The following is an 11,654-nucleotide window of genomic DNA, read 5'->3' as shown; positions in this document are numbered from 1 at the left end:
ATCTTCTAATCTTGTCACCTGACATATTTGGCTTGGGGGGGGGGAGCTGGGGCTGGCTCTTCCCTTGGTAGGACATCCATTGTGGCTGTCCATCTGTCCAGAGCAAGCTTGGGGTTAGCCGCCTAGAGCAGTCCTGAGTTGGCTAGATAGGTGGGATATAAATAAAATAAAATAAAATAAAATAAATAAAAAAGGTGCGGAACCAGCAAGACTCTGCAAGAGATGGCACCTTTCCTGGGTCTTTCTCCTGAGCTCTACCTGCTGGGAGAATGTGTGAATTCAATCTATCCAGGCCGGGAAGCAGGTGATCTCAGCAGCTCAAGCACCCGTACAAGGCGTGAGCGTTTCTTTATGGGCTGTGCCCAAATCACATCTCAGTCACCGAAATAAGCTTGTGAATAACACTTCCTATCCAGCAGCTGGAGGGATGGCTCAGTGGGTTAGAGACCCAGCTGTGGAGCCAGAGGTTGGGAGTTCGATCCCCCCCCCGCCCCCTGAGAGAAGAGCTAGCCTGGGTAGCCTTGGGCCAGCTGTACAGTCTTCTGAGATCACCCCCAGAAGAAGGGAAAGATGGTCAGGGCGGGGTGGGGGAGAGTCTGTTTGCTGTTGTGCCTCCAGTTATGATCTAGACGGGAGCGGGGGGGGGGGAATTCTACCCCTTTTGGCTCAGGCCCCGCTCCGTGCAGTGTAGAGCACCTGTCCAGGTGTAGAAGGCCTGTGCACGAACAGCTGTAGCAAATCCCTCGCACGGGCTGAGCGGCGCGGAGCGCAACCCTTTTGCAGATTAGGTATCTCCAAACTCTGGAGCCTCGTTTCCGGCGCCTTCTCACCCCCCCCCTTCCCCTATGGGTCTGCGCAGTGTGGCCGAGGGAAGGGGGTCTCTTGAGGTTCCCAGGGCCCTTCCTTCCGGCGAGATGCCCCCCCCCTTTCCACCTCGCCAAACGCCGCTGCCTCACTCTGGCCGGAGCCCTCGGGGACCCCTCGCCACCCCGCGTCTCCAGCCTCTGCGCCTGTTTTCCAGGCATGGCGGGTGGGCAGGGCGACCCTCATTCGCCTTGGATGGGGGGGAATCAGAACTTTTTGAGACCAACACACACACACACACACACACACCCGCCCGCCCCCCGCCCCCCAGCATCTCCGTCTTGGCAGCCCGGTGCGCCTTTGGCAAGCGCCGCGCCGGGCCTGGAGCGAGCGAGAGCCGCTGCGCAAGAGAGAAAAATGAAGCCGGGACGCCAGCCCAGGCGCTCGGCGAGGCTTCTGCCGTTGCCCGATCCCAATGACGTCGTGTCCTGACTGAGCCCTTCCCCTCCCCTCCCCTTCCCTCCCCTCCAGCCCCCCCCTTTCCCCCCCTGACATCCTTGGAAGCCACCGTTAAGAAGCAGCCGCCGCCGCCGCCGCCGCCGCGCCTGGATAAAACGCTGGGGCTGCCCCGTCGAGGAGGTCATTGCGCCGTCGTCGCCCCGAGATGGCCCGGCTGCGGACCCCTGCCGCCCCTGCCGCCCCTGCCGCCGCCTCGCCTCGCCTCCGGCCCGGCGCCCTCCTCCTCCTGCTGCTCGCCAGCCTCCCGGCTTCGTGGCAAGGAGGTAAGCGCCGCCGCGAGCGGGCAGAGCCAGAGCCGCCTGGCCGGCCGCCTCCGAGGTGGCCCCGCCGAGCGGTCCTCCTCCAGGCGGAGCCGGTGCGCTTCGCCGGCAGCCCCTCTCCATCTCCCGGTTGGGAGAACCGCTAAACCACCCCCCCACCCCCCCGGCGACCTTGCCCTCCTGGCTTGGTCCTTGGAGGGGCATCGGGCGCCGCAGCTGGCCCGGCTCCCTTGGAGCCTGCGGCGGGCACCCGGGAGGACGCAAAAGGTGGGGTAACTCTGCTCCTTCCCTCTCTTTCTCTGGCTCTCTTTCTCACTCACTCTCTCTCTGAACCCGGAACGGATGCCACCCACCCAGAGGGAGCTCCGACTGTTACCTGATCAGAACGAACCCTCTTCCCCATCTGGAAACGCTTGTCATGGGGGCCAGGACAGTTTGGGAGGACAAGGGTGTCGGGTGTCCGGGCTCAGCCGCGCTCTGTGGCTGCCGAGAAGCCGGTTCGGAATGCTAGGCCAGGAACATGCAAGAGTGCCTCTGAGCATCCACAGAGCGCACTGAGATTTGCCTCTGACTTAGATGCGTCAGGGACCCCAGGGTCCAAAGGTGTGGCTCACGTTTATTCCTTTGGGCCGGTGGGAGTACTTTGAGCTGGGCAGGAGGGGTGGGGTGGGGAGTGTCATCATCATCGTCATCATCTTAGAACTGTAGAGCTGGAAGGAGACCTTGTGGATCATCTGAGTCCACCCCCGGGCCAGGAGCCCCAGTGGGGGAATCGAACCCCCAACCTCTGGCTCCGCAGCCAGAGACCCAAACCAGGGAGTTCTCCAGAATCGTTGCGCCAATCGCGCGGCGCATAAGAGGTCCCTGTGGGCACAGGGGGGCAGCTGAGGCTTATCCCGGCTCTCTCTCTACATGACCGACCCTACAGAAACTGTGCCTAAAGAGGGTGAAGGAAAATGCGGGCAGGATGAGATCTGGGCCGTGCAACTCTTTGGTGCTCGGTCACAAAGGTGGGACCAGGAGGATCCGCTAGGTCGCTCCTCTGGGATCTAGCCTGCCCTCAGCAGGTTTTGTGTGTGTGTGGGGGGGTGTGTGTGTTAAGCTCTTAACCCCTGCCCGTCCTTCCAGGACGTCCTTGCCCTCTGGGGTGCCACTGGTCTGCTGCTTGTCATTTGGGTGTTCTCTGGGGACACATTTCCCTCGGTGCAGGAGGAAGCCAGAAGCAAGCCCTGGGATGGGGGAGAGAGAGAGAGAGAAAGAGAGAGAAAGAGAGAGAGAGAGAGATTTTGGGCAGCTGGGCAGGCGCTCATTCCCAGACCTTCATGCCCCACTTCTTCGGAAAGCTGGGAGCTGTCCTTGTGTCAGGTGGATGGTTGGGGGGGGCTGCATCCCCCCGGGGGGCAGTCAGAGAATATTGGCTTGAGAAGCACATCTGGATCAGATCCGAACAGAGCTGAAGGGTGCTGACCTGTCTTTGGAAAGCCATGCCTGCCTCTGGCTACACACATCCAAGAGGTGGGTCTGGTGCCCACCTGGGCTTTCTCACTCGAGCGATCCGGACACATGATCTCGGCGAGCCCGTCTCTGCTGTCTCTCTTATCTGTTTCCTTGGCATAGGGACATGGTGGCAGTGGGCACAGAGCTGGCCTGAATCTCTCCCCATCGCTCCCACTACACCACACAGTCCATCCATGTCTTCAAGAGACCCTTCGGACCTTGGCTGGGGACGCATTTAGGCTGCCAAATGGCAGCCGAGCATTATTTCTAAAGGCACAGAGTCCCTGGAAGTGCACCGCCCTCACCACTAGGAAAGGCTGCCTTTTTTTAAAAGCACAAAAGCTGGTCAGCACAGTGTAGGGGTCCTTGTATCACAAACCTAGGAAGAACTGGGTTCGATTCTCCCCTCCCACTGCCCTAAAGTTAGGCTGACAGTTCCCTCCCGAGCTTGGGTCTCCCAGTCCTTTTTCAGAACTACAAGGCCCAGCATCCCTGACCATTGACAGCAGTGGGGGTCTGAGGCTGTGATTTGGACTCCCCCTTTCTTTCATTCACTTAAATCCGGCAGTCCTTGTCCTCTGGATAGCTCAGTGGTTGAAGTCTCTGGCTGCGGAGTCAGAGCTTGGATGCCTTCCTTCACTGGGGCTGGACTGGATGATCCCAAAGGGTCCCTTCCAGCTCTGCCATTCAAAGGTTTCTCACCTGAGGCCTCATGGCAAGGGCGGACAACGTGTGCTTCCCAACACGGTCTTTGTCACCCCGTGGTTCTCTCTCCTTTCCCGGGGGAAAAGGTGGATCACGAATCCTTTTGCATAACTTACAGCTCCGTGAAAACACACACACACACAAATTACTTGCTTCTCCTGACCGGAAGCAAGCTTGCAGCCACTTCTGGTTTCATTTATTTTTCTTTTTGGGGGCCACCCTTCGGCAGGCCTAGGGCCACCAAAGCAGTCCACCTCTCCATTAAGCTTTGCCGATTTCTTTTCGCTTTAAAACACTTGGCCAGAGGAAGGAAGGGAGGGAGGGAGGGAGGGAGGAAGGAAGGAAGGAAGGAAGGAAGGAAGGAGCTGATGATGGCTAGAAGGAAAGAAGGAAGAGAGGGATGGACGGAGGGAGGGTTGTAAGCTCAGAAACACTTCACTGTTGCTTACAAATAAGCCCCATGAGTTTCATAGCATCTCCTTTATATAAGAGGCCCAGCATCCTGCTAGCTATAGGCATCTTGGTATTGCAGGCTGTGTAAGTACATCTGTACAGATGTTGTTTTGAGATGAACAGGATTCTTGCAGGCAGCAGGGTGCAGATAAGACCTGGACCACCGCAAGCTGAACAGCTTTGGGGTGCCGGGACCTTTGAGTACAGAAGATGGGGGTCAGCTGGGGTCATTCCCAGGAAACTGTAGAGATGGTGCAGATAATAGATGACCCTACGTTGTTCATTCATCCCGGGGCACCATCCACAGCAGGCTTTTGCTACAGCCTGTTTTTCGTGGATGGGCGTGGGGTGTGGTACCCACAGACTCAGTTCCTTGGCTACGTTTCCCCCCCCCGCCACAACACACGCGCCGTTTCCCCGGGCCTTCAGAAGAGCTCAGCGTTCAGAAAGGCAATGCGAGGGGGAACAGAAGGATTATTGGCATTTCATTTTTGAAGGAGCGGAGGGAGAAAGCCACAAGAAAGGGAAGCTGGCTCGTTAACCGCTCTTTGCCTACTCGCCCGCTATGAAGCCAAATCGCCTCTAGGCGACCGGCGCTTGTAAACAGGCAAAGAAGCTGATGCTTTTCTCCTGTCGAGGTGTCAGTCTGTCACAAGCTCCTAACAGAGGTTAATAAAATCTTTGTTACTCCCTCACATGGGCCATTCATGGTGGTGATTGTGGGGCCGGTGGAAAAATGTCCCATTCAGGGAACAGAAAGTCCGGTTAAACCCGTGTCTCTATCTTTGGTGTCCTGTTTCCAGCTGCTACCCATGCTGCAGAAAACTGACTCAAATCCCAGACTGTAAAGGGGGAGGCATGGTGTCGTGGTGGTGCCGAGGCTCACAGGAAAAGCATGCTGCTGGATCGAAGCCCTGGTCCGTTCTGCCTAGCCAGCTACATCCCCCCCCCACCTTAGCTTCCCTGTTGCCCCTGAACTTAGCTGCATCATCCTCACAGAAGCAGGGAGAGAAAAAGGTTTTTTGCCCGGAACTATATAGGGCTGTATTTGGCATCTGGGAGGCATTTGGGTTAAAAGAGGTAAATAAGAGTCATTAACCTTACAAAAGACCTGCTCCTGGTGAAATATAAACTGCTAAAACTCATGTGTTGAGATGGGCTGATCCAGCCGCCTACGTTTTTTAGATTCTTCCTGTGTCAGGGTCTAGGATCTTCTTTAACCCTCTGGGGTCATTTAGGGTTGTTCTACCCACCCCTTGGTGTTTCAGAGTGAGTGCCCATGAGATCCGGATGGGGGCCCGGGCTGGTGGGTACTTAGAAAGAGGAATGCTTTGATAGACGGTTTAGGAGCGCCAAGCGCACGCTTGTATGTATCTGTTTGGCCCGTCAGGTGTCACTGAAAAGGAAATGGCAGCTGCCACTCAAGTGTATGCATGCTCACTTGCTTGGGTGTAACACCCACTGGGTCCAACCAAGCTTCCTTGAAGTAAGCATCCCCCAAGACCTGAAGCAGGAGAAACAGCTTTGGGAAAACGGGAAGGGGCGTTGCCATGAGCAGAACTCTGGGAAAACTGGATATCGAGATTTTGCTTATTCCCTAAAATGATTCTTGAAACCAAGCTAAATTGTGCAGGGGCTAAAAATGAAGAACAGCCTGCATTGGCCCCGGAGGAGCTCAACCACTTTTCCGCTTGACGTGTTCCCCTCTGTGTGTGTGTCCGAACTGTGCAGAAAAGGAGACAGAGGGAAGGAGGAGGAGAGGCGAAAAGGGGCAGACGGGGAAGGGTTAAGCCATCTTCCCCTCTTTTTCTGTTTTATACTGAACCACCCCACCCGCCACTCAGAATGAACTCTCCATAGCTTGCGTTTCCTTGTTCCCTCCAAACCCGTCCCCAGTGAAGCCTCCTTTGCAAAATGTCAGGGTCTGAAATTTCAGATCTGAATCATGGATTTTTGGCGGCGTGTCGGAATGGCACATTTGCTCCTGGAGGTTTGCCAGGGATGAAACTTGGGTGACAGGAGACAGGGCTTGGAAAACCAAGGGTAAAGTGGATTATGCGGATTGGATTTTTTAAAAATTGGCTAATTGAAGGGGGGAAAATCAACACAGAATCCTTCCTTCCTTCTTTCTTTCTTTCTTTCTTTCTTTCTTTCTTTCTTTCTTTCTTTCTTTCTTTCTTTCTTTCTTTCTTTCTTTCTTTCTTTCTTTCTTTCTTTCTTCCTTCCTTCCTTCCTTCCTTCCTTCCTTCCTTCCCTCCCTCCCTCCCTCCCTCCCTTTCTTTCTTTCTTTCTTTCTTTCTTTCTTTCTTTCTTTCTTTCTTTCTTTCTTTCTTTCTTTCTTTCTTTCTTTCTTCCTTCCTTCCTTCCTTCCTTCCTTCCTTCCTTCCTTCCTTCCCTCCCTCCCTCTCTTTCTTTCTTTCTTTCTTTCTTTCTTTCTTTCTTTCTTTCTTTCTTTCTTTCTTTCTTTCTTTCTTTCTTTCTTTCTTTCTTTCTTTCTTTCTTTCTTTGTTTCCTTCCCTCCATCCCTCCCTCTCTTTCTTTCTTTCTTTCTTTCTTTCTTTCTTTCTTTCTTTCTTTCTTTCTTTCTTTCTTTCTTTCTTTCTTTCTTTCTTTCTTTCTTTCTTTCTTTCTTTCTTTCTTTCTTTCTTTCTTTCTTTCTTTCTTTCTTTCTGCCTCCATGCTGTCATCCTGAGGCCAAGATGTGCCTCACCCAAACCTGTCCGATCCTTGTGCAGTAAACAAGGCAGGGAAACAACACATAATGGATGGGCCCCTCCCATCTTGTGATGGCAAGAAGGCAAGAGTTTGTTGATACTTTTTTGGGTCTTGGGGGTGTGTCTGCCTTCACAGGACGGGTGCAGCGGCACAAAGATTAGAGCCACAACACTGGCCGTTTGGGTTGTTGGGTAGACTGGTGACAAGAGAACGCCTCGAATGGGTTTTTCGCATCTTGTGAGCCATTCATCCATCTTTGCCTTCGGCTTGCTGTGTTTGTGTACATGTGCTTAGTGTTATAGTGGAGGGGGGAAACCCCTTATATTCAATGAGCAAATATATATATTTGAGCAAATTATATATATTTGCTCAGCAAATATCTGAGCAAATATATATTTATTTGAGCAAATATATACTGTATATTTGCTATGCAAATATCTGAGCAAATATATATATATTTGCTCAGATTATACCAACTGTACCAGGGTGTGAATTCTTTCATTCTCGGTTTTGGCTCTTCACATCGTGTTTTTTGAAAGTCAGACCTGCCAAAGTCTGTATAAAGAGCCTGTCCGTCTAGCGAAGCAGGCAGACAGATGTCTAAACGACAGTTTCCTGGAATACGAGATCCTCTTTCCAGACCCAGAAAAACGCCTTTCCCGCTTTTCCTGTCTCCCTTGGTGCCCAACATGTGGCATGTTAGTGATCTGTGCTTTTATTTCCCAATCCAGCCGCTGGGTTGTCTCGGAAGACAGAAAGCAGGGCTCCCCTTTCGAGAAATCGAGGTTAGAAACTCTTTGGAAAGGGATACGGCTACGAAAAGAAGGGCTGTTAACACCACCAGGCTGTTACATAAACCGACAGGGCAGCCGAGGTATGGGATAGCGATTTGGGGAGGGCCCCCCCCCCGTTTTCCTGGCTGTGATCCGTTTCCAGTCCGACTTTCTCAAGGAAGGGAAATTGTCAAACTGGAGGAGGTTCAGAAAAGGGAGTGGAGGTTCTTTTCCCTCTACAAGTTGGAGGTTTAGTCAGTAGAGGAAAAAAGTAAAGAAGCACAGAATATGTTGGGAATCTGTACAATTAATGATGGCCCACTGGAACCAGGAGTCATTTACTTAAACTGGCTGTGATTTTTTTTTTTTTGGACCAAACAGATACATTTTCTGGGTAGTTTTCACTGTCACAACGTATGGTTCAAGAGGCTTTGGGTGTTTTAAAGGACGGAGCAAACCACAGAGGATAAACCCACCCATGAAGGCGATAAATGCAGCCTCCATGTGCAGGTGGCGTCTACCTCCGAAAGCCGATGGCTAGAGAGAAGCAACCCAGCCTCCAACGGGGAAACAGAGAAACCGAAAGGGGAAAATATCCCCTTCGCCTGCAGCCTTTCTCAGTGTTTTATGAATCTGGCAACGGGAAAAGAAGGCGTTGAACTGAAAAAGCGAGTGGCGATGTTTAGCTTTCTGCTTTATCATCCATTTCTGGGTTTTGCTTTCTTTCTTTTTTTCTTTTTTCCTTGTGAAACCTCTTTTGTTAAAAGAGGCCTGCGAGATAAGATTACTGCTCCTGCAGCTAGGGGCTCGTTCATGTTCCTGAACCCAAGATCTGAAAAATAATCATAATTAAAAAGGTGTCAGGAGGGCAGCGTTAGCAAGCGGGGGAAGCCATGGCTCCCCCCCCCCCCCGATTCTGGGAAGAAATTGTTCTGCTTTTTTTCTGAGTTTTTCCCCTGTGGTGGCTTAAGAGGGTGGCGTGTTTTCTTAAGTTGTTCAGAGCTGGCACATCTCCGCATAAGCTGTTAAGTCATTTTCTGAGTCGCCCCCTCCTCTCCCCGCTTAAATAACAGCAGCAGAGCCTGGTCTGGCCTCAGGATAAAACCTCTATTCATACACCTTATTAATCCCTGATCCTCTTGTCCTGGATTTAGTAGCCTTGGGCAGCACACCAAGTAGTGCTGACTTCCTTCCAACCCCGTTTGTCCCCCAGCGAGCGAAGCCCGGGTTCAAAACCTTGGCCCGCCTTCAAGCTCCCCTGCCCGAAGGATCACGCTAAGGAGAGATGCTGATAGGACTGTCCCGTGTGAGCTTTGGGCTCAGTCAGGATTTGAACCAGGGCCTCGTGGGTTTTAGTCTGACACTTTAAACTAGCACGAGGCTCTTGGGTATTGTAGTATTGATGGATGATAGTACCCATTGTACACCACCATGGACCAAACAGGGATGCCTTCTGTAGATGCAGCCCAGAACTGCATTTGCTTCTTTCGCTGCAGCATAACCATCATGGCTCAGGCTGAGCTTGGGGTCAACAAAGACCCGAAGGTCTTTTTCATATCCACAGGCTTGTGCTATATTGGTGCTTCTGATTTTTTTTCCGGCCTAAACATAAAACTTTAAGACCCATTTGTGGTGTCTTGGATCGAGCTTCGGACAATGCCTTGGAAGACCTGGGTTCAAAATCCGCGCTTGGTCCTGCAAATGGTCTGTCTGGGTGGTGTCCACAACAAACCACTCCTTCAACATCTTCCATACATTGAAGACCTTATCAGTGTTGCTGTGAGTCAGCAGCCCCTTCATGGCACAGAAGAAAGCCAACAAGAAATGTAAAACTTTTAAAACCCTTTTTGAAACATTCAAAAACTTTTTATCCCTTTTCCCCCCAAAATTTAAAACTTTGCCATTATCCCTGGTCAATGGGGGGCATCACTAAGGCAGACCACCGGGGGCTTTATTCTAGGTTAGAAAAATCTTTTAAAAGTTCCCAACATTAAATATGAGTTTTTCGGTGAGGCTTAGGAAAATAAATGGCAACACCTGGCAGACCTAGTCACTTGTTTTGTTCTGTGTTTTTGGTTTTGTGGGTTTTTTTTGCACACAGAAAATTTCTCTTTCTCTCTTTTTTGGGGGGGCAGGAGGAGACACACAAGCACAAGCCCCTCTCCTTTTTTCTTGGCGTGAGGGAAATATGAGGTGAGGGGATGGGAGATTATGCCCTGTGCCTTAGTGCCCACTTTGCTAGGGCTGGTCTGCTGCTCACGGTGGAGCGTACGCAATGGGGGGGGGGAGTGGCGTAGACATGCCACCCCCTGGTATATCTCCAAAATGATCTTTTTCCTCTCGGGTCCAGGCTGGCCCAAGTGAAGAGAACAGGAAAGCAGGAGCTGGTTTCCCCCAAAATGGGTGTCGGGCCAGCTGTGTCCTGGAGGAACAGAACTAAGAAGAGGTGCCAGGCTGCTTCACTTGCCATGGTGCGCAGAGGGCATTAGGCGGGCATGGTGAGGGCCCAGATGGGCATAGCCATAAGCAGCTGGCCCCTGGCAGGGGGAACCTTCGACTTTTAACCTTCATGATCCAAGCTTTCGAAGTCAACCGCATTTCCCCCCCCCGGGCTGGATTGACGGTTTCTCCACAACACCGCGACCCCTTTCCGTGCCCAGAGAGAGGAGGGCACCACCCCCTTGGCGTGTCCAGGCCCTAAGACGTGGCATGGGCTAAGCCTGGCTTGCTAGCTGTGCATTGCCGGTTGTGCATGGCTGCCCCTCTGGAGCCGCCTGGGCCAGCCTCCAGGCCCCACAGAGCCTTTTGGGGAAAAAAATGTGTTGTTGTGTGCCCTGGGTGCACGGAAAACAACAACCCAAACAGAATAAGTCATTTTTCCGCTCCTGGAGGCCTCCCCAGGAGAGGCTGTTTTGCATTGAAGGGAAGCACAGGAAGGACAATAACAACGAAATTAAGAGCAGGAGCGACTGGCTTGGTCCCTCCTGGTTGTGATTCACTTGACTCTTCCTGGGCTGGTTTGGTTTTCTCAGGAGTCAGAGGGGCAGGCATTGAGCCCTGCTCAGGCCCATCAAAGTGGGCCTTTTCTCGTGTAAGTTGGTTGGGCTTTTCCTTGATTCGACACACACACACACACACACACACACACACACACACACACACACACACACACACACACACACACACACACACACACACACACACACACACACACACACACACACACACACACACACACACACACACACACACACACACAAGCAGCAAAAAAATCTCATTGAGAAGTTGTAGGGGTGGTGGTCTGTCTCGAGACGTTTGCCTCTGGCAGGACTGTGGCCCTGGCGCCACCAGAAATCCCTGGAACAACCCTGGGCACTGAGAAAAATGCCCCCCCCCAAAAAAAAGTGGCTAGGCAGAGAGGGCATATGTATCTTGCTCCCCCCCCCCCCAATCGGGTTTAAACATAGCACCACAAAAGGCACTCTCTCCACCCACCACCACCACCTTGCTAGCTTAGGGGTCAATTCCCCAGCCCATCCACCCCCAACAGGACTGTGTCAGAAGCACGTAATTACAGCAATGCAAAGTTCTTAGGGGTCTATAAAGTGTTTCCCCATAAAGCCAGGAAGCACATAAGTCACATTATAAAGCCAGCGTTTCAGCCAGCTAGCTTGGAAGGTAAGTACTGTATAAACCAGAGTTTAAACCCTGAGTCTGGCTTTACAGGTGGCCACAGCATGACAATGGGACAGGGGGGAAACGCTCCGCCATTTTTTGCCGGATCAGAAAAATGCAGGCAATTTCCAAATCTTGGGCTCGTGAATTTCTCTCTCCCCCCCCCCCCGAATCTCCCAAAAAAGGAGGAAAAAAAAATATGCCAGCTCAAAAATTGGAGGTGACTTCTGGAAGCACAATTAGTCATTTTTCC

At 52.2% G+C, this 11,654-nt stretch overlaps 1 protein-coding gene across 5 annotated transcripts in view; it reads left to right on the top strand.

Annotated features, from left to right (window-relative positions):
* Window positions 1–817: 817 nt before the first annotated feature.
* Window positions 818–11,654, top strand: part of ELN (elastin) — a 57,382-nt gene continuing 46,545 nt past the window's right edge. For 2 of the 5 annotated variants that reach the window (XM_072978392.2, XM_072978391.2), the window contains exon 1: window positions 1,120–1,586. In XM_072978392.2, the coding sequence (XP_072834493.2) occupies window positions 1,469–1,586 (118 nt within the window). In that variant the 5' untranslated portion in view covers window positions 1,120–1,468. Of the gene's footprint in view, window positions 1,587–11,654 lie in introns of all 5 variants that reach the window. The other 3 variants (XM_072978389.2, XM_072978388.2, XM_072978390.2) reach the window with 3 other exon arrangements.

This window comes from Pogona vitticeps, chromosome 7 (genome assembly GCF_051106095.1).
Source record: "Pogona vitticeps strain Pit_001003342236 chromosome 7, PviZW2.1, whole genome shotgun sequence".
Taxonomy (NCBI): domain Eukaryota; kingdom Metazoa; phylum Chordata; class Lepidosauria; order Squamata; family Agamidae; genus Pogona; species Pogona vitticeps.
This window is presented reverse-complemented; position numbering and strand designations above follow the sequence as displayed.